This window comes from Ailuropoda melanoleuca, chromosome 2, assembly GCF_002007445.2.
Source record: "Ailuropoda melanoleuca isolate Jingjing chromosome 2, ASM200744v2, whole genome shotgun sequence".
Classification (NCBI taxonomy): Eukaryota; Metazoa; Chordata; class Mammalia; order Carnivora; family Ursidae; genus Ailuropoda; species Ailuropoda melanoleuca.
The window spans coordinates 174,696,477-174,724,172 of NC_048219.1; the positions used below are offsets into that span (position 1 = coordinate 174,696,477).

General features: G+C 34.9%; 1 protein-coding gene across 5 annotated transcripts in view; it reads right to left on the bottom strand.

The window, feature by feature from the left end:
* Positions 1–27,696, bottom strand: part of ERBB4 (erb-b2 receptor tyrosine kinase 4) — a 1,065,595-nt gene that overhangs the window by 283,546 nt on the left and 754,353 nt on the right. For all 5 annotated transcript variants that reach the window (XM_034655108.1, XM_019802141.2, XM_019802140.2 and 2 more), the window contains exon 6: positions 979–1,097. In XM_034655108.1, coding sequence (XP_034510999.1) covers positions 979–1,097 — 119 coding nt within the window. The remainder of the gene's footprint in view (positions 1–978; positions 1,098–27,696) is intronic.

A 27,696-nucleotide genomic window follows, 5' to 3' on the forward strand; every position in this document is an offset into this window, starting at 1 on the left:
CAATATATACTTTTGTTTCACGATAGGATTAGGGTCGACAAATTAAGTTTCCTGTGACATTAAGAAAATTAAGAAATGACCATGTCATAAGACCTTTAATTTATGTTTCACTTATTTTCAGAGTTAAGTGTCAATTTGAAAAAATATTCAGTTCTAAGTATATATATGTGTATTCACTAGATATTTGAAAATGGGAAAAAAGAAAATGAATTTCTGTGTTCATTTTTAAGAGCAAAAACAATTTCTTATTTTATGATTTTTAGCTTAAAATGAAAATAATGTCTGTATGTGAAATTGTGTTAACTATAGCTCACAGAACTATTTGTATTCAAAAGAACAGAAAGAACTGAATCAGCGATATTAAAATGTAATTAAAACATGTCCCCAACAAGCTATAAATGTTAATTTTAAGGAAAGAAAAGTGTCCCTTTCTAAAATAAAAATCACACAGATTAGCATGTAAATTTCTTTAAGCGTGCATTTACAAATCTTATAAATTATGAATAATATTAACTTGTAAACAAAATAAACTGGGAAATAGTTAAATTTGTGAATTTATGCATAATCCTGAAATCTATAGCTATAATCTTAAAATTTAAATCCAAGAAATAAAATTCAAGAGCCCCCCTCGGAAAACTCATTTATGCAACAACATAAACAGGTAATCAATGTAAATTTTGAAAGGACACTACCAGCTTTTAAAAAGATATCTCAATATGTTCTTCTTCGCATTTCTCTAATACATCTCACCTGTATTATAAATTACATCAGAAAGACATAATTCATTTCATAGAACAGAACAATCCTAGTTAATCAATAGCCACCCAGTGAGGGAATGAATTATAGGAAGGCAGAGGATCTTTCTTAATCCTAAAATGGTTAAACTTGATCTTATTTTAATGTTAAAGATTCAATGTGCCTGAGTCCAACCAGGAAGGAGGGAGATGGGAAAAGGAGAAGGAAAACTCTAAGACTTACAAAGCAGTCTGTGTCCTTAGGTCCTGAGCAGCCCCCAGCACATTCTCTATGACAGCAGTCACTGACATAGGGCCCATAGCACCTGCCATCACACTGCTCTGCACACACCGTCCTTGTCACTGTGGAAGACAGAGATGGGACCCTGATCAAAGTCAGTCACCAAGAGAAACTTCTAAGGTGCTTTGAAGTAGCTGAAGAAAGCTGAACTCTTGGGTAAAAATACTCAACCCACCGTTGACTCAATTCGGCTAACATTTACCGAATGAAGTCTGTATCACTGTACAAACGCCTTCAAAATTAACACATATATTGTTTTATTTTTTTCATGTTCCAGCAAACACTTATAGAGTCTTACCAAACAATCATACAACTTAGTAGGAAAGAATCAAATTTGAAATAATTGAATGAGGCATTTTGGCAGGTTGCAAAAGATGGAGTCAGTAGTGAGTCGATCCACCATGCACATATGGTTTTATAACAGAGGATATCCCCAGAAATAATCTAAGCTGTTTAGAGTCAATGCAAAAAGGGAAACAAACTTTTACATGATTCACATTATATCTTACATGATTCATATCAAGTAGATAGATAAATATAGATATAGATACAGATACGTATATGGATAACTGGTCAGTAGTAGCATAATTGTTTCTTTTCTTGAGATTTAAGTGAAATTTCTACCAAGTTTCCTGTGTAGGGAACAGAGCAACATCCTCAAAAGAAGGAAAGAAAGGAGGGAGGTAGGGAGGGAGGAACGGAGGGAAGGAGGAGGGGGGAGAGAGACATTCATGGTAGATGTAACACAAATTTCCACTGGTCTTTTCTTATAATGTCCTTTGATCCAAGCTAACAGCACTATATTAGGGTACGCTTTAGTAAAAATCAGTGCTATGGGCTGGACATCAAAATTATAGCTTTGGGGGATACTTATATCTCATGTATTCCAAAGAGAGATTTTTAAAGTATTTAGAGAAATGTATGTTACAGAATATGTATAGGACATCACGACTTGGCTTCCATACTTCCCTTCAGTCTGGTTTCCCTCCATCTTTTTGACCAGTTCTTCAAAGCTTCCTTCATGGCAACTGTAACAAAGTCTGTCCTTCAAACAACAGTATTGCCCAGAGTTGGTCTTGTCAATTTTCTCTTGGTGATGGGCTCATGCCTGGATGAAATCATTCATGCCCTATTTGCATACTACCTATAGGTAGGTGACATAAGATCCAAATCTGAATTTCCTATTGAGCAGCAGCATTTATTACCAGCTGCCTACAGAAGACCCCATTTAGATATCCCAAGATGTATAATATGGAACATAACTACCTTTCCCATCTTAACCCATCAGGCATATCTCTCTTCTTTGTTCCCTTCTCTTGATTATTGGTAGCACCATCCATTCAGTAGCTTAGCTAAAAACGGGGGATGTGTTTTCTATTTCTCCTTTCTCCTCACCCTTGCTTCTCATACCTAGTAAAATTACCAAATAAAATTGCCAAGTAATATTCCTCATTACTGTCCCTCCTTTCTACTCCAACTTTGTTTGGAAAGTAATCTCTAAATGACTACATAGCCTTCTAAAAGGTTTCTCAGATCCCCATTAATCCACCCTGCTGCTCTAAAAACAATGACTTGAAAATATAAGCCACTGCCTATGAATCAGTGTTGTTTTGCAAATAAAACTTGTCATCCCTGCACTAACAGAGTAAACCCTGAGCAAGAGATTAAAGTCCTTCATCAATTAAACACCATCTCTGTCTTTACTGGTATCTCTCATCCAACCACACACAATCACATTTGTGATTCCTGATTTCTTGCATCATTTCCAATTTTGATTCTCATTGCCTTTTTATAATGCTTTCCTCCATGCTAAAAACCCTTTCTGTCTTCTTTGCCTAGCAAATACTCATCTATAAGACCCAGTTCAGGTATCACTTTCTCTCTGAAAACTCCAGATGTATCTCTAGGATGAGTTAGTTTATCACTATTTCTTCTGAACAAGGGAGAAAGTTAATGTAGATTCTATGTGGTCTGAAGGTCTAGGCTCAAACCCAAACTCTATTCTTGTGATATGGGCAGGTTATTGAATATCTCTGTATTTCACTTTACCAGTTTTAAGATGGATTTAGTATTAGTACCTATCTAATGGGATTGAAGATAAATAGAGATATAGGTATAAAGCGCTTAACGTGGCCCCTGTTAATAGTGGTCAGCAACTGTTACCTATTATTATTTCACTTATCATAATATATTGTATCTTTTTTTTTTATGTTTGCTCCCCCTACTAAACTATTAGTTTTTTTGGAGTCCATTGTCTTATTCATGTTTTTATCCTTGGTGACTGGTACAGTGCTTGGCATTCAGTAAACAAGAAAGTAAGCATCCTCTCCAACTAAATAAATCATATGTTGCCAATTCATTGAAAGTTATTTGTTGACTGCTTAATGCACATATCAAAGAAAAAAATATACAGGGATGCCTGAGTGGCACACTTGGGTAACATCCAACTCTTGGTTTCAGTTCAAGTCGTGATCTCAGAGTCATGAGATTTCAGTGTGGAGTCTGCTCAAGACTTTCTCTCGGTCTCCCTCTGCCCTTCCCCACTCTGCTAGTGTTCTCTCTCTCTCTCCCTCTCAAATAAAAATAATTTAAAAAATGCAGAGAGTCAAAGGGCACAAAAATTTGTAAATAGACTAATATTAAAATACCCAGAAACAGAGCATATCAAAATCCAAATAACAGAATTATTGTTAGTGTCTATTGCTAGATTTAAATGCTCCTTAAATTCTGCTATTGATTACTTCATGATTCCATATTTTCACTTGGATCCTTTTTAATTGAACATGACTATCATATTCATAAAATAGTGCATAATGTTTAAATATGAACTATATTCTTCTACTGGACATGATGACATTCCTACCTACGTAGTGCAAGCAACACAAACATCAAATAGAGTTTAAACAGAAACAACACTTAGACTCTCTCTCTGCCTTGTTTTTATTTTGTAAAAATAAAGTTATATGATACTTCTCATCATCTTACAGAAGATTTTGACAAAGACAAATTTTAGGTCTGGATTTGTGAGTGCATTTTTTTAAAGATTTTATTTATTTATTTTAGAGTGAAAAAAAGAAAGAGGATGGAGAGGGAGAGAGAATCCGAAGCAGACTCCGAGCTGAGCACAGAGCACAACTTGGGGCTTGATCCCATGATCAAGAGATGATGACCTAGGCTAAAACCAAGAGTCAGATGCTTAATGGACTGAGTCACCCTTTTGCCCCTGTGAGGGCATATTTGTACTTGTAATTTGGGTAACATTAAATTTTGAAATAATTTCTTTTGTAAGTATTTTAAAAGAAATTTCTACATAGGGGTCACCTGGGTGATTCCCTTGGTTAAGCCTCTGACTCTTGATTTTGGCTCACGTCATGATCTCAGGGTCGTGGGATCAAGCACCACCTTGGGCTACTCCTCAGAGGGGAGTCCCCTTGAAATTCTCTCCCTCTCCTTCTGCCCCTCCCCAGGTGCATATACACTTGCACTCTCAATCTCTCTCTCAAATAAATACGTCTTTGTTTTTTTTAAAAGAAATTTCTACATAGTAAATCAATTTGGCCTGTCCCTTTACCTTCTTTCAGTTTTTGCTCAAATCTCAATTTCCCAGTGAAGTCAACCCCTATTTATACTGAATCCTTTTGGAACTACTGATTCTTTCTCCTCTTCTTTTTTTTTCTTTCTTTAACTTTCTCTCTCTCTCTCCCTCCCTCCCTTTCTTTCCTTCCTTCCTTTCATCTTTCCTTTCTTCCTCCATCTATGTTATAGCATCGATCACCATCTGACATATTTTATAGCTCACTTATTACATATTGTGTTTGTTGGTATATTCCAAAGTCTAGAACTGTTCCTGTCATCCATGTAATTTTTATTTATATTTTATACACATATACATTATATATATGAAATATATCCAAATTATATCCACTCATTAACTTCATACATTGGGCTTATGTTGATGTTCCTATCTTTTATCTCAGCAGTATATTTATTTAGATATTCTAATTAGTAATTTATACTATATAAAGGAAACACTTTTAATAGACACTTTTGTAAAAAAAATAAACTCATATATAATTCCTCTCTTCCAGATTTAACAAGGCTTTTTTGATGTGCCAAAGTTGCTAATTGAAATAGCAGACATATGTTAAGTAAACAAATTACTAGATTTGAAATAAGTGTTATCACAGAACAGCCTATTAACTGGCTTTAAGTTGACAGGCATTGCTCAGCCAGAAATAGCATGAAGTAAGTCAGCATTAATAGCCTATAAGTCACACCATATTTTAATCTTAGACACATATATCTAAGTGTTAATTTCTATTTTTAACTCTATGGTGGTTCAAGGTACTATACAAAATATTTCAGTTTCTCTTCATTTATATACTTTGGTCTTTCCTACCAAGTTAGAAAATTAGTGTAGATGATATTTATAAAGATAATTAACCATTAATTTATTTTAAAATTATTTATTAAATGTTCACATTAAGATCAATTCCCGCAGTGAGTATAATATTTAAATAAGATAATGTTTTAAAAATATAATTTAACAGCACAATCTTATGTTCAATAATAATTATTATGCTCTGAGACTGTTAAAATATGTACATCGAATTATTCATTCATATGTGTTGAGTCAACTCTAAATTGTTCAAAATAGCAATTTTGTCTATCTGGTGGTTACATATCACATATTTTTTCAGGACACTTTGATCTTAGATATGCCATTCCATTTCAAGAACACACAAAGAAACATCTCTAAAGTCATTACTTTTCAAAATTTTGACTTAAGATATTAATGAGAATTATGGGGTTTGCTTCAAAAGCAGTCTATAATTCATTTTAAAAATAAAAAAGTAAGATATATTCAAGACTAAAAATAGCACTTTTTGCTATCATGGTTTTTGTGTGCCTTAATTCCAACTGAAAGTTCAGTAAGCATGAAATATTTTTAGAAGTGTTTGCTTGACAGGTAACTATATAAGTAAGCAAAAACCCAAAACAATAAGCTTAATCTCTAAACAGTGATGTGACACAGTTAAGAAACATTTCTTCACATTGTTATGTGAGATTTATTTTTAAAAAGAAAACATTCCCTTTGTACAATCTATTTAATGACATGTATGATTAATAGTACTACTTAATATGAATTAAACACATCAAACTATACTCATATTTTATTATGATGGAAAAACAAAACAAAACAGTTCCTGAATCAATGAAATAACTCACTTAGCCTCCATGGGAACATTAACTTATAATTGCTTTGGTTATATTAATTTCCACCCTTGCCTGAATATTATTATTTCATTAGATTCCACCCCACCCCTCATATTTAGTATCCTTCCTAAATTGCTTCATTGGGTGCATTAAAATATTTGGGTCGAATTTTAACTAGCTCATTCATTGATGGTACACCACTAACTGTGATTGTTTAATATAAAAGGTGAAATCTGGGAAGTTAAGATGTTTCTTGTAATAGGCTCAGTAAACTTGAGATTGGGAATGGAGGTTCATCCAAATATCCATAATAATCTGGTGGATAAACCTTAAGGAACCACACATTCCATAGTAAGGGGATACTGTTGAGAGAATATCTATCATCTGAAGAAATTAAAGTACTTGTAATTAGCTTTATCATATCAACACATCATTAATAAAACAATGGCTTAATTACTTCTTTAAATATAACAATACTATGCTTAAAGTTATTCACTTAGAAATTTACTTTATTTAAAGAACTTTGACAGTTTATTAATTAAATATTTATTATTTCTTCCTATGAGTTACAAAAAGGATAAAGAACAGTCATAAATAATGCAAAACAGAGTGCTGATATCACAGTTACAAAAATGAAGAGATCTCTGCCCATTAAAGAATTAAATAAGGTTAAATCTAGGCAAAGTCTTTATAAGTGTCATCTCCTGTTTTTACATTCTGCCACTTTTCTCTTCCCTTCCTTGTCTACTGCTTCTTTCCTCATTTCGTCCATTTCCTCACTCTCAGGGCCTTCTAGTTCTATTTACTTCCTCTGCCCAGTCTTTCTCAACCAAGCTGTATATTAGACCATCTAACAGGGTCTTTCAAACTCTAATATAAGAATTCTTGTGTCAATGAAGATTTTGACTTGGCCAATCTCAGTGGGGCCCAAGATTGTCCATTCTAATCAGCTCCCAGGTAATGTCATTGTCTGCTGGTCCGTAGACCTCATTTTGAGTGGCAGGATATAGAATACTTAAAAAAAAAAAATCTTATCATTTGCAACAACATGGATGGAACTAGAGAGTATTATGCTAAGCAAAATAACTCAATCAGAGAAAAAGAATTTTCATATGATTTCACCCATATGTGGAATTTAAGAAACAAAACAGAGGATCATAGGGGAAGAGTGGAAAAATAAAATAAGACAAAACCAGAGAGGGAGACAAACTATAAGAGACTCTTAACTATAGGAAACAAGCTGAGGGTTGCTGGAGGGGCTGGGGGGTGGGGAATGGGATAACTCGGTAATGGGCATTAAGGAGAGCGCATGATGTAATGAGCACTGGGTGTTACATAAGACTGATGAATCACAGAACTCTACCTCTGAAACTAATAAACACTATATGTTAATTAATTGAATTTAAATAAAATTTTAAAAATGCCTGGGAATCATCTAATTCCTATTAAATCAAAATTACCTGCAATGTTCTAGGATTTGCCACTTTTAATAGACTCCTCAGGCGATTCCAATATGTAGTCGAGTTGAGAATCGTTACTCTATCCAGCAAAAATGGAGAAAGCTCTATAGATTATTTATACCATTTGATTGATCGATTTACTGTTTTGTGTCTGAAATTTTACCACACTAGCTGACCTCTTGCTTTAATTTCCTGTTTATGTTGTTAAGCCTTCTATCACTAATCGGAAGAGCAAACAAAAAAATCCACATGCCAGCAGGTAAGAAGATTTGGGAGGAAAAAACCTAAAGTAGGAACAGAAATACTGCTTGGCTGATTGTGAAGGCAAAAAATTCAGAAAGCAAGTAAAAGACCATCAGAAAACTACACCCTTCTTTCACCTAGCAGCTGTCTTCGTAAAGAATATTGTGGACAGCCCCAATTCCATTGCTAAACACATTTAAAGCACGTTTATTTTATTTTTATTTTATTTTATTTCAATTAGTATTCAGTGACCTGCACCTTTATGCTGCCTATACTATTTCTGTTTATTGACCAGATTTCGACAAACTGTGTCCACGAAACACATCGTGTCCATTAAATAGATAGTACTTCAATGGAATGGTTTTAATGTTAGGCTGTTTTCAGCTACCTACTTGGAAGTTTGAACAAGAAAAATGCTTGGGTTAAGGCAGAGGTGATTTAAGTTGGATGGGAAGAAGAATTTATTGACTATTAGAGTGATAAAAACACTGTAATGAGCAACTGAATGGGCTTCTTGAGCCTCTATTTGTCAGTATTTAAGGGAAATCTCTTCTGGATGCTTTAGACATCCACTTAATTAGAGACAGGGGGCTTGATGAAATGTTCCCTAGAGGTCCTCTTTTGTTCTATGATCCAATACTTATTCCTGTGAATGGTGAAATTGTGACTAAAAAAATGAACACTCGGGGTTGTGCAACATGTTTTTAGGAGGCTACTATCATCAGGATATACTTCAAACGAAACAAATAAAGCTCATGGACCATCCAAGAATATACATTACTTCTAGAGAGTGCTGAAATGTGCAAAAAATCAAGTTTAATGAAACTAACACCAAACTATACACCACTATTCATTTTCCCAAAGCAGAGCAATTGGACATTCTATGTGTCCGGTGCCAGGTAGACTTTAAGAATCACATAGGAAAATTTAAAATAAAAATGCATGTTCTCCAACATTGTGATTTAGTAAGTCTGGAAAAGAGGCCAGAAATTTCTTTCTTTTTTTTTGGGGGGGGGCTTCTTATTGGGAACCCTAAAGTTTTTATAAGCAGCCTTGAAAAACCAACAATTCAAAACCTCTGCTCTAAGACACTTTCTTTTTCCTAATGAGAGGTTACTCCAGTAAGGGTGAAGCATTTATTTAGATGGGAAGGGAGAGGTGGAAATGGGTCTTGAACTACCGCTTCCTATCTCACTCTAGCTAGATCACAGAATGATGGAGCCAATAATTGTTGCCACACAGACTGAGCCCTCAAGATATATAAGGCTATATCCTGATTTGGACAAGGGAGAGACTTATACTTCAAGGAATTGTCAATTATTTTAACCAACAACATAAGGCTTAAACATTGAAAAAATCTCTCAAGGAAGGTATTTATTTGTTTATTTAATAATGGAACCTAGCAAAACAGAATTTAAAAAAAAAAGTGTCTAAGCCTTCCAAACTACTGCAAGCATACCCATTTTCACATCACAAAAGAAAATGTAATTGATTATCTTCTATTCCTAATTTTTCTTAATTAGAACTAGTGAGGCCATACCATGAGGTATACACTCCCTCGGGTAACATAACGGTTTACTCTTAAGTGCACTACTGCCGTAGTTTACCTGAAAAATATGGCAAATATCCACAAAGCCATTACTGAAATTGACATTCAGAGTCAGTTCATAAAGTATGCCCAGATTTTGGCAGCCACTAATCAGGTTTGACCCTTGTCCCAGATAAATCCCTGATGGCCCATGGGCTATGACATGATAATGCTGTTAGCTGTGTTAAATAGGAAAAGAATCTTGTCTAATCCATTCTTTGTCACTAGCTGCGTTATTCATTTATTTAATGAAGTTTTACCCAACCTATTTTTTAAAGACACACTCGGTGATTCATCGAGGTACCTTAAAACTGATTTTAAAATACACTCTTGGCCACCAGGTAAATTCCCCCTATCAATATGTTATTAACATCACCAAAGCTGATGAGTCAGAATTTGAAAAACCAACAGTACCCTATTACCTTCATTGTAAAAATATTCTTGAAAACAAGCATAAGTTCTTTGCATATACCTCCTAAGACTGTATATATAGGTTTCAAAATAATAAAGGAAGCATATGAATCTGCATAAGAAAACCACAAATAGTGTTCTAAAGAATAACTTTTATGTTAGAATTGAAGGCTGCTCCTTGAACCACACAAATAAATTATATGCTCCCACAATCATAGTAGATCACGTCTCTACATCCAGACTTAACAAAAACAAAACACAACAAAAGCTACATTTTTTTTTTTGCTTCTCTTAGTATATCAGGATAAGTATGTCTATCCAAAATATCAATAAATGGGAACAAAGATAACCTCTCCTACTCAATATACACCTGGATGAATTTCCTTCTCAAACTGGTGGGGGGGGGGGTTGGCTTTGCCAATTTGTGATGAAAAGAATCACAAAATATTAAAATGGAAAAGACAGAGCCACACATCAGATAAACAATGAATAGATATTTGCTGACCTAATGAACGCTATCAGTCTAAATGTCTCATTTTATTGATGAAAAAACCGAAGTTGAAATAAACAAACTTGCCAATGGACAAATCCAAAATAATGTCCATCCATCTCCAAGAGATTTGTCTTCAGAGTTTTCCAGGCAGGTTCTAGTTTGTTCACATCACAGCACAGCCCATGTCTAATATTCAATTTGGGAATTAAAATGCCAAATGATGCTGAAATGCTAGAAGAAATATTGCTTTTAATAGTACTAGAAAACTCAAAGCTATCCTCAGCTAAATTAATGTGCCCCTTTCTGATGTCAGATTTTTTTTTGTTTTGTTTTTCATCCAAATCCACACTCCTTCACTTTGTTTTTGTCTCAAATAAAGAGATGCTCTTCTTCCTGTTTAAGGTTATTCCTGAGCCCTAGGTTGCCCAGTGCCATAATGTTCAAGGCCAAATTCTTGCAATGGGAATTATTTATATTCTTTAATAATGAATGTCTTTCTCCCCTGGCCATTTCTTCAAGGCCAATACTCAAGATTCTCATATTTAAAATAGGTTAAAAAAGTAATCCTCCCTTTACCTCATGCTCTTCATTACCCTCAGAAAGCCAAGCATGTTGCAAGAGTCTTCTCTGACACATATTTTCCAATACCTCTCAAATATCTGTGCCCAGCCCTTCTTCACAATATCTCTAAATATCTCACCTGCGTTTCTAATTAGTAACTGATTGTTTATTGGGCAGTTCAACTTGGATGAATCAGGGATATTTAAGACTTACAAAGGGCAGAACTAAGCTCCCTTATTTTCTCTCTCAATCCAGCCACAAGACTATTTCCCTATGTACTCAGTCTCAGTGACTATTTCTATCATTGATTCAATTGCTTCAACTCAAAACATGGAATTCATCCCAGATTTCTCCTCTCTTTTCCCTCACAGCCAAACCAGTTGGTTACCAACCCTTATTATAAATTCTACTGTCTATCTCTTAAATTGCCTCCTTCTCATCCTGGTTCTTTGTATGGCATGTTCTAGACCCTTTCTCTGCTCATCTGATGTCTGTACATTCTTCAAGGATCATCTCAGTAAAGATTTCCTTAATTAACCCTTCACCAAATCCCTTACCTATAACGCCTTGCCCTACGTCTCCCTTCCCCTTCCTTCTTGGTGATCTCCCTCATGTCATATAGACTTCTGTTTTAGCACTTACCCCATTGTATTGTAAGTTGGCAGAAGTTATTTATCCCTGTGTTACAGATGAAGACGTTAACGTTCAGCAAAAAGTAAGTAGCTTATCTTAGGTCACAGAATAAGTTATTATAAAGTAGGGTTTTAAATTAGTTTCCAGACTCCTATATATTGTTAATATGTTTACATTAGGAACCTCAAACAATAGGTGTCTAAATTTAAAGACAAAATGAGGTGGGGTGGAAGAAAAATAGTTTCAGAAACTATTTCAAATGCAATATTGAATAACTAAAATGACCTACACATATCTGCTATACACTCTTGAAAAACAATTTGTTTTGGAGTCATTTTAACTAACAACACAATTATGAGTGGTGAGGAACAACACTAAAATATTATGCAAATACTATTAAAGCTTAGAGCAAAAGCCATAGAAATAAGACATTTTTTTATATTTAGCGTTTTAAGAAATCAACCTACTGATTTTACAGAGGAGCAAAATGAGGCCCAGATAGGGCCAATATTCAAGTCCATATCTCAGTAATAAAAAAATAATAATAATTTTGAAGTAGAACTACCTAACAGAGTTGCACCAGAAACACATTAAACATATAAGGAAGACTGTTTTCAAAATATTACTTTTCTTCATATAGAACATATTTTTGAGATTTTGTTAAAAAGACAATTCTATTTAAAGTCAAATTATACTTTTTTGCAGTGTTTTTTTAAAAAAATAATTGTGTTGCTGCTATTTTGTTTTGTTTTAAATCACAGTTTAAAGCACCAAAAAACCCACATTTTTATATCATGGCTCGGTACTCATATACATGATGAAAAGTTTTAAGAAATTATATTAACCCTAATTACGGGCAAAGCATTTTGATACTGTCTTTTTTTGTTCTATTCTAATCCGGTCTATTTATTCTAATCTAACTTATTTTAATACAAATTTAATATTGGGTAGGGACCACTGAAGGACTTTACAATCCACTAATGATTGCAGCCAGTAGTTTGAAAGCACTGCTTAACTGCATAGACAAAGGTCAAAGTAGGAAATTAGAGAGGTCTAGTCCTAGTGCTCCTTTTACGCAGGTGAGGCCAATTGGCCTTCTAATGAATTTAGGAACTTAGAGCCACCGGAGATGAATTTCCTTTTTTGAAGTTTTAGCATGCCAAAGCCTATGATGGTTTATTTTATTTCTACCATCACAACTGGAAATTTGGGGTAGTTAAGTCTGAATTTCTCATATATGACAGTTTTTAAACCATGAGCCAGTATAAAACAACGTCCAGGATTCTCTTTGAGGAACATATTTAGAGAAAATAATACATTATACATATTAAATAAAGCTTTTTAAAATAAAGGTTTTTATGCATTATTAATATATTGTTAAAATAAATTATAATCTCTATGATGTGGGCAAAACTGGCACCCCCCCCAATTTTTTTAAAGTTTTATAATAAAGAGGGTATAATTGTTTTGTTATTCTATCCTTTTAAAAATTCTGGAATTATATAAGCAATACACATTTTTAGAGAAATGTAAGTACAGATTTAAGTTCTTTAGACAATTATTTATTCTCTTACGACACAATAACCAATGTCAATTTCTGGTGTCCGTATATTCTTTTTTTTTTTTTTAAGATTTTATTTATTTATTTGAGAAAGAGAGAAAAAAATGAGCAGGCTGGGCAGGAGAGGGAGAAGCAGATTCCCCACTGATCCCAGGATGTTGGGATCATGACCTGAGCCAGTAACCAACTGAGCCACCCAGGTGCCCAGGGTATCTATATATTCTTGACCTTCCTGTTATAGTTTAATGGTAGTATAACAGAGTTAAGAGAACACAAAAGGCACAGCCAAAAGTAATTGGAGACATTAATCAAGATTTCTTCTGTCCCCATACTTTCATTCTCACTAGAAATTATCATTCTTTTTTAATTTTGACAATCTAAAAGTGAAAATACATAGCTTTTATATAATTGATTATAAGTGAGGTGAAACATTCTTACAAATTTCCTGTATGAATTTTTAATTGTTTTTAATTTTACTAAAAATATTTTGTTTTAATAAAAAAACCCACTATTATGTAGTTAAAATGATCTTTTTCTTTTTAAATGTTATGTTTAAAAAAAACTTCATCATCCCATAATTTTTGTCTAAATTTATTTAGTACTTTCAATGATTTCATGCTTTTTATACATTTAGTCTATAATCTTTATTCTATCTCATGCCTTTTAAACTTTTTTTTTTTTTTAAATAGGCTCCACGCCTAACATGGGCTTGAATTCACGACCTGAGATTGAGTCGCATGCTCTACTGACTGAACCAGCCAGACACCCCTAAACTTTTAATGTACAATTCATTTCATGTCTTTTGTTTTATGGTAGGGATCTAACTTTATTTTATTACATACTGTGAACCATTTGTTCCAACACTACTTATTGAATAATCTATGCTTTGTCACTTTTTTCTTAAAAAAAATGCCAACTTTATAAAAACTGAATTACTATATAGATTTTAGTCTCCATCTGGACTTTCTATTAGATTCCATTGAGCCAATTCTATTTTGAAATAATACCATACTATTGATTAAAAAAGAGGGAGCAAGCTCAAAATGGAGTCCAGTTGCTAAGCTCCATGTCAGCAAACCAGGGCTTAAAACCTAACCTAATTGCAGTTTCGATCCTCCAGAAGCATGAACTTTAACCAGTCAACATAGAATTACTTGGGCAGCATTAGTGTGATAATCTGCCCGAGAGACCCCTTCCATTCTCTGTAGGAAAGTAGCCTTGCCTGAAACAATGCATCCTTTGCCAATAGTTTCCTTTTGCCACCCCTTCTTTGCCTTTTAAAACCTTTCTTTTTCTACAGCCCCACAGAGCTCCTTTCTATTGCTAGATGAGATGCTGCCAGATTCATGAATCAGTGAATAAATTTTATCTTTAAATTTACTTTAGTTTAATTTTTGTTAACAGATTTGGTGGCAGCAGCAGGTTGGAAGGAGACCGCCAACAGCTTTGGGAACAATGAACAACAAGAAACACAGGGTGGTACCCCATGCACACTTTGAATTCACTGTCTTTCTCACTGTTGTCAAAGGCCATGGCTAAGTTCCTTCTAGGTTCACAGCTCCACTGTCTTTGCATGGAGCTCCCAATTCTAATTGGCTTTCCAATCCAGGTCAGCTGGAGCTAAGCCTCTAGCTTTTCAGACCATAATCCCCAGGTCTTTGAATGGGAAACCCCCAGCCCTTAATTCTGTCCCAAGATCCACAAGGGAACTGTTAGGGGCAATGCACAGTTCACATCCGTGCTGAGCCCCCATTGCACAGTCTGCAATTGTTGAGGTCTGTTGGTTCAATTCTTTCCTGGGTCCAAGGTTCCATAGGGGTTGTTTGTAGTGCACACAAAGCCTTCTTCTGGCCAGGACACAGTAACATCTCTTGGTTACTGTTGATATAACAAGGTATATGTGTTTGTTTGTCTTGTTTTATGTGGATAAAGGCTATTGCTAATGGGGATTTTGAAGACCAAAAAGCTGTGAAAATTGGTGGACATGGGTTGACCACTTAAGAGCTGTTAGAGTGCTCACTGCCAAATCCAAAGACCTCTGTGTTAGAATAAGTTGGCCGCAGAACAAGTTAGATTGACGGTAGGTCAACCACCAAACTCAAGAAAATTTCTGTGCAGAAAGGTACACTGTAAAACACTGCACAATCCCAAATCCAGGAGCTCAAGTCCTTTAGGTGTTAGTTTGGCTCAGAGAAATCCAAAGGCTTAGCTAATGGTATGATCCTTAAACTCTAAAGAGTCAAGTGTACAACCTTCTAGCATACCTGCTTATTTTATGTCTAAGAATTATGGTCTTGGAAGCAACAAATACAAAAACAGCAACATCCCACTAAGCTTGTTTCATGTCATGGAACTGTAGCTTCTTGGTAACTCTCAGATTGGGGAACTCCAAAATATGACCAGAAATGTGGGTTGAACTCCATCTGTGGCTATGGTCCTACCAAACTTCTACCATCCCTCAGGGGAATGACAATGTCCATTAGAAGGGATGTTTCAATTAGACAAGATTATTCATTTAGGAAGTGCACTTAAAAGTAAGAGTTCCAAATTAGACAAACCTTTGGGAATGGAATGCCTGTTTTAGTTGGTATGCAGAAGCTTCCAAAAGGCTTCAAAAATTCCAAAATAGTGTCATTAAAAGTTTAATTGCAAAGAGCTAATGAAAAACTAAAGACACAAGAGGTACCAAAAACAAAAGAGTATAAGACTGTCATAACTTTTACCGCTCCCCTCTTTTTTCTTTTATTCAAGTAGCCATTCTAATAATCCTATGTCTGAACTGTATTTGCACTCTGAAGAGACTACAAGACCATAAACAAAAGTCCACCAAGTTAAAGGCTTTACAGACATGCCAATATTTACCTTAGAAGGAGCCCTCCAGACGGCCCCTCCCAGAGCTGATGAGACTCTGAGGGATTTTCTGCTAACCTGCTACACTTATTCCTTTAAACAGCCAAAGGGAAACTAAAATTAAAATTAATTTAAAAAACCTTGCTAAATTCTAGTAAATATCAGAATTACATGCTTCACTTTAAACCACACTCAGAACCCACAGATGGGATCCTGGAAAAACTGGCAGAGGCCAGCTAAGGGTGAGAATTCTTACCACGGTCACCTCCCCCATACCTCTGTCTGTAGATAAAGGGAAATAAAATATCTTTTGTGTACTCTTGGGGACACCTCTTGAGTCCAAGTGGTCATTCAATACTGCCAGATATATTTACTGTTTGTCCTGGCTGAAAACTGACAAGATATTTAAAAGAAATAGTTTAAGTACTTCTGTGGTCAATAGTTGGCCAAATTGGAAGCAGATATTCAGAGCCCCATTAAGAATTCTTTTTTTTTTTCTTTTCCTTTTCTCTTTTCTTTTCTATTTTTTTTTTTTTTTTTTTTTTTTTTTTTTTTTTTTTTTTTTTAGGGCTTCTTCCCTAAGGAAATTGAAGATAATATAGTTGGCTGGGTAGATCAACCTATAATGTCCTTTAAGCTGCAACCCAATTCTTAGAGGAGTTAGAATCAACTTCCTTATCTTACAAATCTTTAAAAAACTAGAAATAAAGCACTTGAAGCAATTCAAAGTTCACATGTTCCTTTTTAGGAGTCCCCAAAACTCCCCTATTTATCTCAAAAGGCTTGTAAATTCTGGCTTTAGGAAAACCTTCTTGGAGAAACTTGTATCCCTTCCCTGTGCCTTTTAGATATAAATGTTAACTCTTACCTAGACCATCCCCAATTCCTAACACTAAAGAAAAAAAAATAGAGAAAAGAGGCTATTTAAAAATTCAGACTGGGGTGCCTGGGTGGCTCAGTCGGTTGAGTGGCTGCCTTCGGCTCAGGTCATGATCCCAGGGTCCTGGGTTCGAGCCCCACATAGGGCTCTCTGCTCAATAGGAAGCCTGCTTCTCCCTCTCCCTCTGCCACTCTGCCTACTTGTGCTTTCTCTCTTTCTCTGTAAAATAAATAAACAAAATCTTAATAAATAAATAAATAAATAAATAAATAAATAAATAAAAATTACAAACTGCCATACAGCTTCCATAAGATTACTTGTCAAGGACAGATTCAAATCTTAAGTGACTTCTCCACAAATATGAGTAATAAAAAGCTTTAGCCATAGAAGTTATAAGATCTCTGTTTATATTTATCTCTGTTTAAGGAGTCCATATATATGTGGCATAGATGTGTGGTATTTTTCTACCTCTAGAGGGTATTACCGAAGTTGATTTGTAAAAGAACCTATTTAATTGGCTTAAACAAACAAGCACTTATATAAATTTAGTATTCATAAAAATTCGCAAAAATATAATAGAAACTTAAGCCAAATGAATTTCAGGTTAACGTGATCTGGGAAAATATTCGGTATTAAACCCAGCTTGAGTTTGTTGGGTTAATTAAAACAGGCATGTCTTTAGAGTTATCAGCATTAAATATAATACCTTTATTTTACCTAGGCTTCCTAAAGGTCAAATAAGTTCATGAAATCTCTTACAAAGTTTGTAAGCAAGAAAAATAGCTTGAGATGATGGCTGATTTTGCCTACTGTATCATGAAGTTTCATGGGTAGTCTAAACATAATTGTTAAGAACAAGTAAATTAAATAGATATAATTAAGATAAAAAGCTTTGGGGTGAACTTTTTTAAATAGTTTCCCCAAATATTTTGGTAACCTGAAGACTTAAAGTTTGCTAGGTTAAGTTAAATTCTCTGAATATCTAGATTATTTCCAAATAAGATAAAATATTGAAAACTACTGAACGTAGGTTTATCCACTTTTTTGGCTTCCTTTTACAAAGGAATGAAAAATATTTGGATCTATTAGTGTGTTTTATGACATGCTAAGAAATCTTCTATGAGAAAGCACATTTCTAGAAATTATAAAAAGTATGTCTGCCAGTTCATAGAATGTTAATGTAAAAGACAGTTTATAATCCCTTATTTCTTAGTCTTCACCAGATTAAAGTTTTCTAAGGGTTAAAATTAATATATATATATATATATATATATATGCATATATATATATAGTGAAAACTACTAGGAATAATAAGGGAAGGGAATTTTATGTGTGTCAGGACTGGCAAAGAGTGAAATGAATTTAATTGAGCAAATGAGTTTTAAAATCAAAAGGAAACTGGTACAAAATTAAAATTCAGTTTTCTTTCTGTTAAGAGGACAACGTTTTCTTGGACCATTGGTCTGCTCTTGATAAAAGACTGGAAAGGGTTTTTCTTTACCTTTTAAAGTAATGTCTAGAAAACAAGAATTCTGTGTTTTGTCAAAATAATTTCCTGTGTCATTTTTATCTGGTGTTTGATTATGTAAAAAAAGAAAGAAAGAAAGAAATGAATCTTCTCTATTAAAAAAGCTAGTCTTTTTTTTAACCAATTATTTAATTTTCTGTATTTGCCTGCAAAGTCTTTAATTGTCACTATGTTTAAATGGAAAACTAAGTATTGTTTTATGGTGACCTATGTTCCTATTTGACCAATTGTTTTAAAAACTTTTTGACATTTTTTAGAAACAACAAGTGTTGGTGAGGATGTAGAGGAAAAGGAACCCTCTTACATTTTTGGTGGGAATGTAAACTGATGTAGTCACTCTGAAAACTAGCATGAAGTTTCCCCAAAAAAGGTAAAAATAGAACTACCCTATATTCCAGTAATTACACTCCTAGGCATTGGCCCCCAAAATACAAAAACACTAATTCAAAAAATACATGCACTCCTATGTTTATATAAGCATTATCAATAATAGCCAAATTATGGAAACAGCCCGTGTCCATTGATAGATGAATAGATAAAGAAGATGTGACATATATATGTTGAATATTATTCAGCCATATAAAAGAATAATGAAATCTTGCCATTTGTAATGACATGGATATAACTAGAGAGTATAATGCTAAGTGAAATAAGTCACTCAAAGAAAGACAAATGCCATGTGATTTCACTCACATGTGGAATTTAAGAAAAAAAAAAAAAACAAATGAGCAAAGAAAATAAAACAAAGAGGAAGACAAACCAAGAAACAGACTCTCAACTATAGAGATCAAATTGATGGTTACCAGAGGGGTGGTGGGTGGGGGGATGGGTGAAATAGGTGATGGGGATTAAGGAGTCCACTTACAATGAGCACAGGGTGATGTACCGAATTGTTGAATCACTGTATTGTATACACTCTGTGTATACAACTGTAATACTACACTGTGTGTTAACTATACTGAAATTAAAATAAAAGCTTAATAAATAATTTTAAAAAAACAACTTTTTAGTATTTTTGACAAAATTCCCCAAAATCAAATTCTAAATGAAGTCTTTTTGATTTAGAACTAATTTTGGGATTTTCCATAGGGTCCCTGGAACATGTCAAAAGATTTATTTTCTCTCTTTATAAAAAGGGTCATGTTAAACTAATTAGGCTTATTTGATATGTTAAACTGAGTGGGAAGCATTGTCAAATAAGAAGCACCACAAAGCCTTCCTTATGTTGTGTTTGTGTCGGTATACGATATACATGTTCCAGAAAATACACAATTCTTGGAAATCTGGTATGTTCTGGTATAATGTTATCAGTCATAATTTGTTGCTCTCTTAAAATATGGTGTGTTACAGAAATAACCAAATTTTCTTGTCAACTTCATGAAAATGAACTCTCATCAGATCTTTAATAATGGGTATTTTTTAAAGCCTTCTGTCATTTACAGACAGCTATTGTTTTACTCAAATGTTCTTGCAAAAGTATTCCTGCAAAAGCACTTCATCTTCAAGGAGATTTATAGAAAGGATTTTTTTTTTTTAACTAGTTCATGTTTTTGATAACTTTAAGATCATAAAACTGAACTGGGTAAGCATTTCCAGAACTAATGGAAAAGCTGGATTCAAGCAGAACAAGGATTAATATCATGGGACTGAATGAACTGATGAGGACTTTTTATCTGAAACATTGTTGGTTCTTTAATGTTTTGTTTTTCCAGATTTAAAAAACCTTTTTCTCTTTTCTCTTAAAGCTATCAATTTGGTAAGGTATACCTTTGTGAACTCAGATGAGACATTTACTTTTCCTCCCTACCTGATCCTCCCAGAATTAGAAAACTCTTGAGTATTCTTTTCATGGCAATATAGTTAGTTATTTGCATAAGTTCAATGAGATTCTGTTTCCTTTGTAACAGGATTGATTATATCACCAAAGTTTCACTAGAATGTCATATTTGAAATAGATACGCATAGACTCAGTCTGACCAGACAGTTTTAAGGAACTGAGATTGACTTTACAGAGCCAGTAAAGTTTCTTGGAAAAATCAGTCTGGTACCTTGCTTATAAGGTTCCAGCAAAGCAACCTTAAAAAGAGCTTACGTGGTCAGCCACTATCTTGTTGCACTTACATAAATACTCAAGCCAAATCTAATGCAAACAAATCAGTTTCACCATGATTATTCTTAGAAAACAAAGAAATGGGGATAATTGTAGAGAGAAAAAAATATGTGTGCACCTTTCTCTATATTTAATTCTAACCCTATTAATTGTCTTTGAGATTTTGTTATAGACCTATAAACTGGACTGGTTCCTGAATTAGTCTAGTTTCCACCACCTGCCCTCCAAAAAAAGAAAAAAATCTGGCTATGAATCTCCAAACTAATGTGTCCAATTTTCTCCCACCCTTTTGAATTGGAATCACTAAGAACAAAGACTGCCCTTGAACCTCCATGGAAGGGACTATTCCATCTCATTCTCACTACTCATGTGGCAGCCATACTTCAGGGATTTGGGCCCTGGATATACATCTCGCAGTGGAAGAAGGCTCCACCCAACACCTGGTCCTGTGAATATGCTAGAGAACTCCAAATCAAATGGAGGTAGATCGCTTCCTTCAAATGTCAGATCAAGACTTCATACTTTAACTAAACATGACATACTTCCTTCTCCCCTTTCTTTTCTTTACTCTGGTATTGGCCTGGAAAGATTATGCCCAGATCCATATCTCCTTTGTCATTGCTAAGGGGGTAGCGCGTTAAATTCTAGATTTTAGAACAACTTTTTATTTCAGGGTAGGAGAAAACCTAACTGACCCCTGGCTTGAATGGAACAATGCCACTCTCCCTGCAAGTGAATCCATTAACAGGCTATCTGAGTGGGAGTGGTTTGTGTCCTGACAGGATTTATCTTTGTCTGTGGTGGTTATTATTCTCCTTGGGCCTGTTAATGCCTAGAGAGCTGGCACAAAGCCATACAATGTCTTTTAGATTATCTAACTGTGCCTTCAACTTTCCACAAACAAACTAAGACACCCATTGTTTGATTCTGCTGGATTTATATCATTGAGTTAGAAAGTAATTACCAGGAGGCATTCATAAATCAGGATTCATTTCCTTTGGCAGGGCCGTACTTCCCTGGTGAAGAGTAAAGGTCAATGAGAATATGACAAAAAATCTCCCCTTAACTCTTGAAATATTGCAGAATCTGCTTATGGTAAAGACAATAACTGTCCAACAAATATCCTTAGATTCTCTGGCCAAAGTTGTTCTTGATGATAGAATACCTTGACTATCATAGTACAAACACAAGTGTTTGTACTATGGCTGACACTATCTCCTGTACCTGTACTCAGCTAAATAAAATCACTAGGCTTAAAAAGGTGTCTCATTCCACAGGGTCTTACTTTGCCTTATTTGATTTTGATTGGTTTGGGTTTGGGGGAACACGGCTTTGAAGTGCACTCCAAATATTGGAAATTATCTTGGAAGAATCAGAGTAGTCTCTCTGGTGTGTTGTATTCTCTCAAAAGCTTCAAATGCATGCTCACAGCTGCTAACCACCAAGCAAATGATCTCCCTAAGATGGAGACAAAGACAAAGACAAAGTTGAAGATGAAGAAGAAGAAAGAAGAAGAGGGGAGAGGAAGAGGAAGATGAGGAGGAGGAGAGAAGGAGAAGAAGAGAAAGAAGGAAGAAGAAGGAGGGGGGAAGAGAAGAAGGAGAATGCCACCTTACAAATTGTGAAACTGGGGGCGCCTGGGTGGCACAGCAGTTAAGCGTCTGCCTTCGGCTCAGGGCATGATCCTGGCGTTGTGGGATTGAGCCCCACATCAGGCTCTTCCACTATGAGCCTGCTTCTTTCTCTCCCACTCCCCCTGCTTGTGTTCCCTCTCTCGCTGGCTGTCTCTATCTCTGTCAAATAAATAAATAAAATCTTCAAAAAAAAATTAAAAAAAAAATTGTGAAACTGAAGCTGTGGCTTACGAATATCACAGAGATTAGACAGAAAGCATCATGGCCTGTGAATACCACACGAAGGATCAACAAAAGCTGAGAGAACTACAAACAGCAGCTGAGAGTTGCTGCTAATGCCTTAAATTCAGGTCATACCTCTCAGTAAAGCTCAGAGTCTGATCAAAAGGGGGGAATTGTTAAAAAGGAGAGAGCAGGCCCAAAATGGAGTCACTAAACTACACTTCAGCAAACCAAGAATTAATACCTAACCCAACTGCAGTTTCAACCTCTCAGGAATGTACCCTTAACCAGTCAACAGGGAGTTACCTGGTCAGCACTAGTGAAATAATCTACAGCTTGACAGAGCTCCTCCCATTGTTAGGTGTGATGTTGCCAGATTCATGAACTGCTGAATAAAGCCAATCTTCTCTTTAAATTTAGTTAGTTGAATTTTTATCATTTAATACATTTTATATTACTTTTTAATAGTTTAATACTTGATGGGGAAAATCCTTTCACATATTTCTTCTTTTCAAACGTATGGGTATCTTATTAATTGTATTTTCCATAGATACTTTAGACTGTTTTTGCTCAAAAAAAAAAAAAGGGGGGGGGGATGGGTTGACTGAAGATTGTTAAATGTGTAGCTTAATTTTAGGAGAACTGACATTTTCATAGCATGGAGCTTCTCATTTTGGAATGTAATAATTCTCCATTCATTTAAGTTTTCTATTATGTCTTGGCACAATACTGTAGTTTTATTTTTATTTTAAATAATCACTAACTACTTGTGTCAGTCTTTCTTTCTGTCCTTTACCCTCCACCACCCTCGGTGTTCTAGTCAATGAAATCATATATGTCTTAAAAACACACAACGTTGTAGAGGAAAATAATCATCTTAGGTAACAGTTATTTGAGTTCAAGAAATACTCAAAATAGAACCAAACCAGAAGGGGGGCGCCTGGGTGGCTCAGTTGGTTAAACATCTGACTTCGGCTCACATCATGATCTGTGGGTCCTAGAATTAAGCCCCAAGTCCAGCTCCCAGCTCAGTGAGGAGTCTGCTTGTCCCTCTGCTTCTCCCCCCTGCTCATGCTCGCTCGCACACACATGGACTCGCTCTCTCTCTCTCTCACTCTTTCTCAAATAAATAAATAAAATCATTTAAAAAAGAGAACAAAACCATAAGGTATTCTTGTAGTCATAATGCTCTATCATAATAAAATTCATAGGCAAAAGGACTTCAAATAAGCCAAAAAGACCCCAAAAAACAAGCAAACAAAAAACCATCATCAGGGAAGTAGTGATATGCAAAACTTATATTTTGGGGTCTATTTTTTATAACTTCACCATAAATTAATATAGTGACTATTTCTTTTGAAAATATCCTTGCTAATGGAGAGAAGCAGCCATGATAGTATTATAAATTATCCAACAATGCATAACACTTATATTTGCTTGAGAAATGGAATATCTCTGATATTAGGCAATTCACAATTCTTAACATAACATGTAAAAACGTGGCTTGACACACAGAAATTGGTAAGTATCCAGTCATCTTTCCTTTTCCTTGTCATTTACATGTTGTTTACTTAATTTTCCTCCAATCAGACTAGTTAAGTCAATAAACAGATGATACATACTCGGAATAATGCAAGGCAGAACTTTAAGGAGGATATTTTTCTTCAGACTGGCCCAATTCCTTAACCATGAGAGTGGTATGTAAGTATTTGCTTTTCCAAGAATGAAATCTCACACTTTTTTTCTATTCCTATAGCAAACAGTGAGTATAAGTGTCCTATTTATCAATGGACAATCTGATGTCACATGTAGATAATTTTGGAATTTTCTTTTCAATAGTCAAATATAGTTATTCTAATGATAGCTCTTTGGCTGCAAAGATATAAATCATTCAGAATAAATTGTCATCACTACCAGAATAGCAAAATTCTTCTACTGGTAACAATTCCAAATATTTCTGACTGTTCTTTTCAATGTCCTCGCTATAATCCTTCAAATGTATAGCATCCACTCTATAATCTTTCTGATTAGATTACCCATCTCCACAGTTTGCATTCCTTTAATGTAAGTACCTGACATTAAGCTTTTATTTGCTGAGACATCCATTTCAAAGCCATCCATCTTAAATAAACATATGGCAGCTGTATGACACAGTTGCTAGTAAAACACCTAGATAAGACAGGCTGCCCCTAACCATGGAGTTCCCCCTTAAGAAATCCCTGGGTAACCTAGATAACTGACCACTCTAATGACCCGGCTTTCCCACTCCTGCACCCTAATTCCCATTGCTATGCTTTAAATTCACCAATGAAGAGTGAACCTGTGAAACCCTAGGCACCCTACCCTTGACCCCAATAAAAGCAGAGCCCCAGCTCTGTGCTTTCTATCTCTCTCATAACCTTACTTCATGGTCCTAGTACATGCCATGTATCCTGCAGGTCTTGTGAGTAATAAACCTTGTATTTTCAAAGTTCCCCAAGAGTTGTTGCTGTGATGCACTTTGCAATCATAAAAAGAACCTCAAGGGAAAGTCCAGCCACAATGCTGACTCAGGTTGGGGAAATAACTTTGAGGACTCACGGTACCAAGTGAGTACCCAAGAGCATTCCTGGGCAAGAGCATCACTGTCCACAGGCTGAGACCAACACAGAACAGCTTCCCCAAACCATCTGCACCTTTGTCTATGTCTATATCATCTATATCCATAGCTAATTACTGCACACAGACAGGAACACATACACACAAATAACTGAATCAGGCAAGGAAGCTTGAACAGAAATCATCTTTTTCAATTTTTTTGATTGTGTAAGTGAGAGAACTTGAGAAACCTGAGGTTCTTGAAATTGAACTTGTTCAGGACGCTATCTCTGGTCTCCTGATGCTCTCAGTTCAGTATTCTTTTTGAGCTTTTCAAACATTCCTAATTTTGTCTTGTACCCAGAGCATTTCCAGAGAACAGGCACAAGTTTATATATTTTCTTTATACCTCTTTGATCTTTAGCATGACATTAAGTGGTATCTCCTAAACCTGTATTAACTGTGTTACATAGAGGATTTCAAATAACTGTAACTCCTGTAGTTAAAACAAACAAAAACATCCCTTTTTTTTTTTTAAGATTTTATTTATTTATTTGACAGAGAGAGGGACAGCCAGTGAGAGAGGGAACACAAGCAGGGGGAGTGGGAGAGGAAGAAGCAGGCTCCCAGAAGAGAAGCACAACGCAGGGCTCGATCCCAGGACTCTGGGATCACGTCCTGAGCCAAAGGCAGACACTTAATGACTGAGCCACTCAGGTGCCCCCCAAAAATCTCTTTCTTTTAAATCTTTGAAAAACATCATCAAATCACAGCAAATATTATCACCTTATATCAAAATAAACACATATTAGGGGAGATTATTCTCTCATTTTCTACAAGTAAATTATTGGGTCACTTTTGGAAATGTTTTAGATGGACATAATTTTAGAAATGTATGCAAGTAATCAATCCATTGTAATGTTTCCCTTAATTTTACAACATCTCTAGAAACTACAAAGCCAAAAAAGGAAAATAGGGAATAATTGAAATCGATAAGAAGGCTTATGGACATGCAAAGTTATTAGTAAAATACAAGGGTTTTAATTAAAGATGTTGGCTTTTTACAAAGGCTTGCTGTTATCCTGATTGATCGAGCCTGCTGGCTCAGCTCTTTCTCTTTTCCCCATTAGTTCCCATTTGCTTTTCTCTGCCCTAATTGGATATTTGCCACACTGGAATTACTTTTTTAAACAACATTTGTTCCACAAAAGTTGTAAATACAATTACACTTTAGACAAATTGTATGTGTAGGGGTGTACATAATTAATTTATTATTTTCATAATTTGTCATTTTGATTTTATAAGCTACAGGAAATTTTTGGAAATTTCATGGAAAAAAGTACAATTTAGTTTTCAGCTGTTACAATTTCTTGCTGAAATTTTGAGGAACAAAAATACATAATTATTTTCTTATATTTTAATACTCTAAATTTCAGACATATTTTAGAATCAAAAGGCTATATATTTTTATCTATCTGCATATATAAATTTCTAAAGTTTGCACTAAAAGTAAATAGAGGGGTGCCTGAGTGGCTCAGTTGATTAAGCATCTGCCTTCGGTTCAGGTCATGGTCTTGGAGTCCCGGGATCAAGCCCCACATTGGGCTCCTTGCTCAGCGGAGAGCCTGCTTCTCTGTCTCCCTCTGCCCCTCCCCCTGTTTGTGTTCACTTCCTCTCTCTGTCAAAATAAATAAATAAAATCTTAAAAATAAAATAAAATAAAATACAATAAAGTAAAGAATCCATAAGCCAGGCCAAGTTATTTATTTTTCTATTATTAAACTGAAAGTTTTTGTATATTGCAACTACTGAAAGTAATTTTCTTTGTGCACAATATAACAAATTACTGAGGAAAATGCTAAATAATTCTTAATATTTCTAGCATATTCTATAATGTCTGTATAGAAACATTAAATAACATAAAGTGTTGTTTGGAATAAGTTTTTACTTTGCCAATATACTAGTACCCTCCATTTATAGTTAACTACAACAGAACAAATACACAGCTTGTGTTAATTTTAATGATGTTCTATTTTTAATTTAAAATAAAGGATTATGAGATAATCTGGCTAGGGAGAATACAGAAGTTAGGGAGGAAGTCCACCACAAGTTTTCATTTGATTAAAATAATGCCTTAGCTTTAATTGATTTAATGGACATTTCCATGGACAGAAGTATATTTGTTCACGCCAATAGTTGAAATGTGTATTCCTCATTAATTCTTGTGCTGTGATATTTTGGTTTAGGAGACAAACTTTTTTTGGGGGGGTAAGGGGGGCTATTGTCAAATGCACTTACCCTTTTCAATTAGTTTCTAAGCAAGAAATGTCACCTGTAAAGGAACTGAGAAGACTGAGTATTTGGAGTGGGAATCAGCCTAGCAACTTTCAGTTAAATAATCAGCAGTTGAAGGCATAACTCCTTTACTACAAAATTTGTACAAAGGTTGGGAGAATCAAGCTGTAATATTCTGATATATGTTTTTCTCCCTCCTTCCTCAAAACGCAGTGCCTAACTGAGATGGCACCAGGTCTAGAAGGGTAAAGGAATATGTAAAATGAACAACACCCTGCCTGATAATGGGGAGGCTGGAGACAGCTGGCCTGATACCGTGCTGAAAGATAAAAAAGGACACGCAGTATCTATCTTAAATGAGATAAGTGTGCTTCATATATCTTGTGGGACAGAGATAA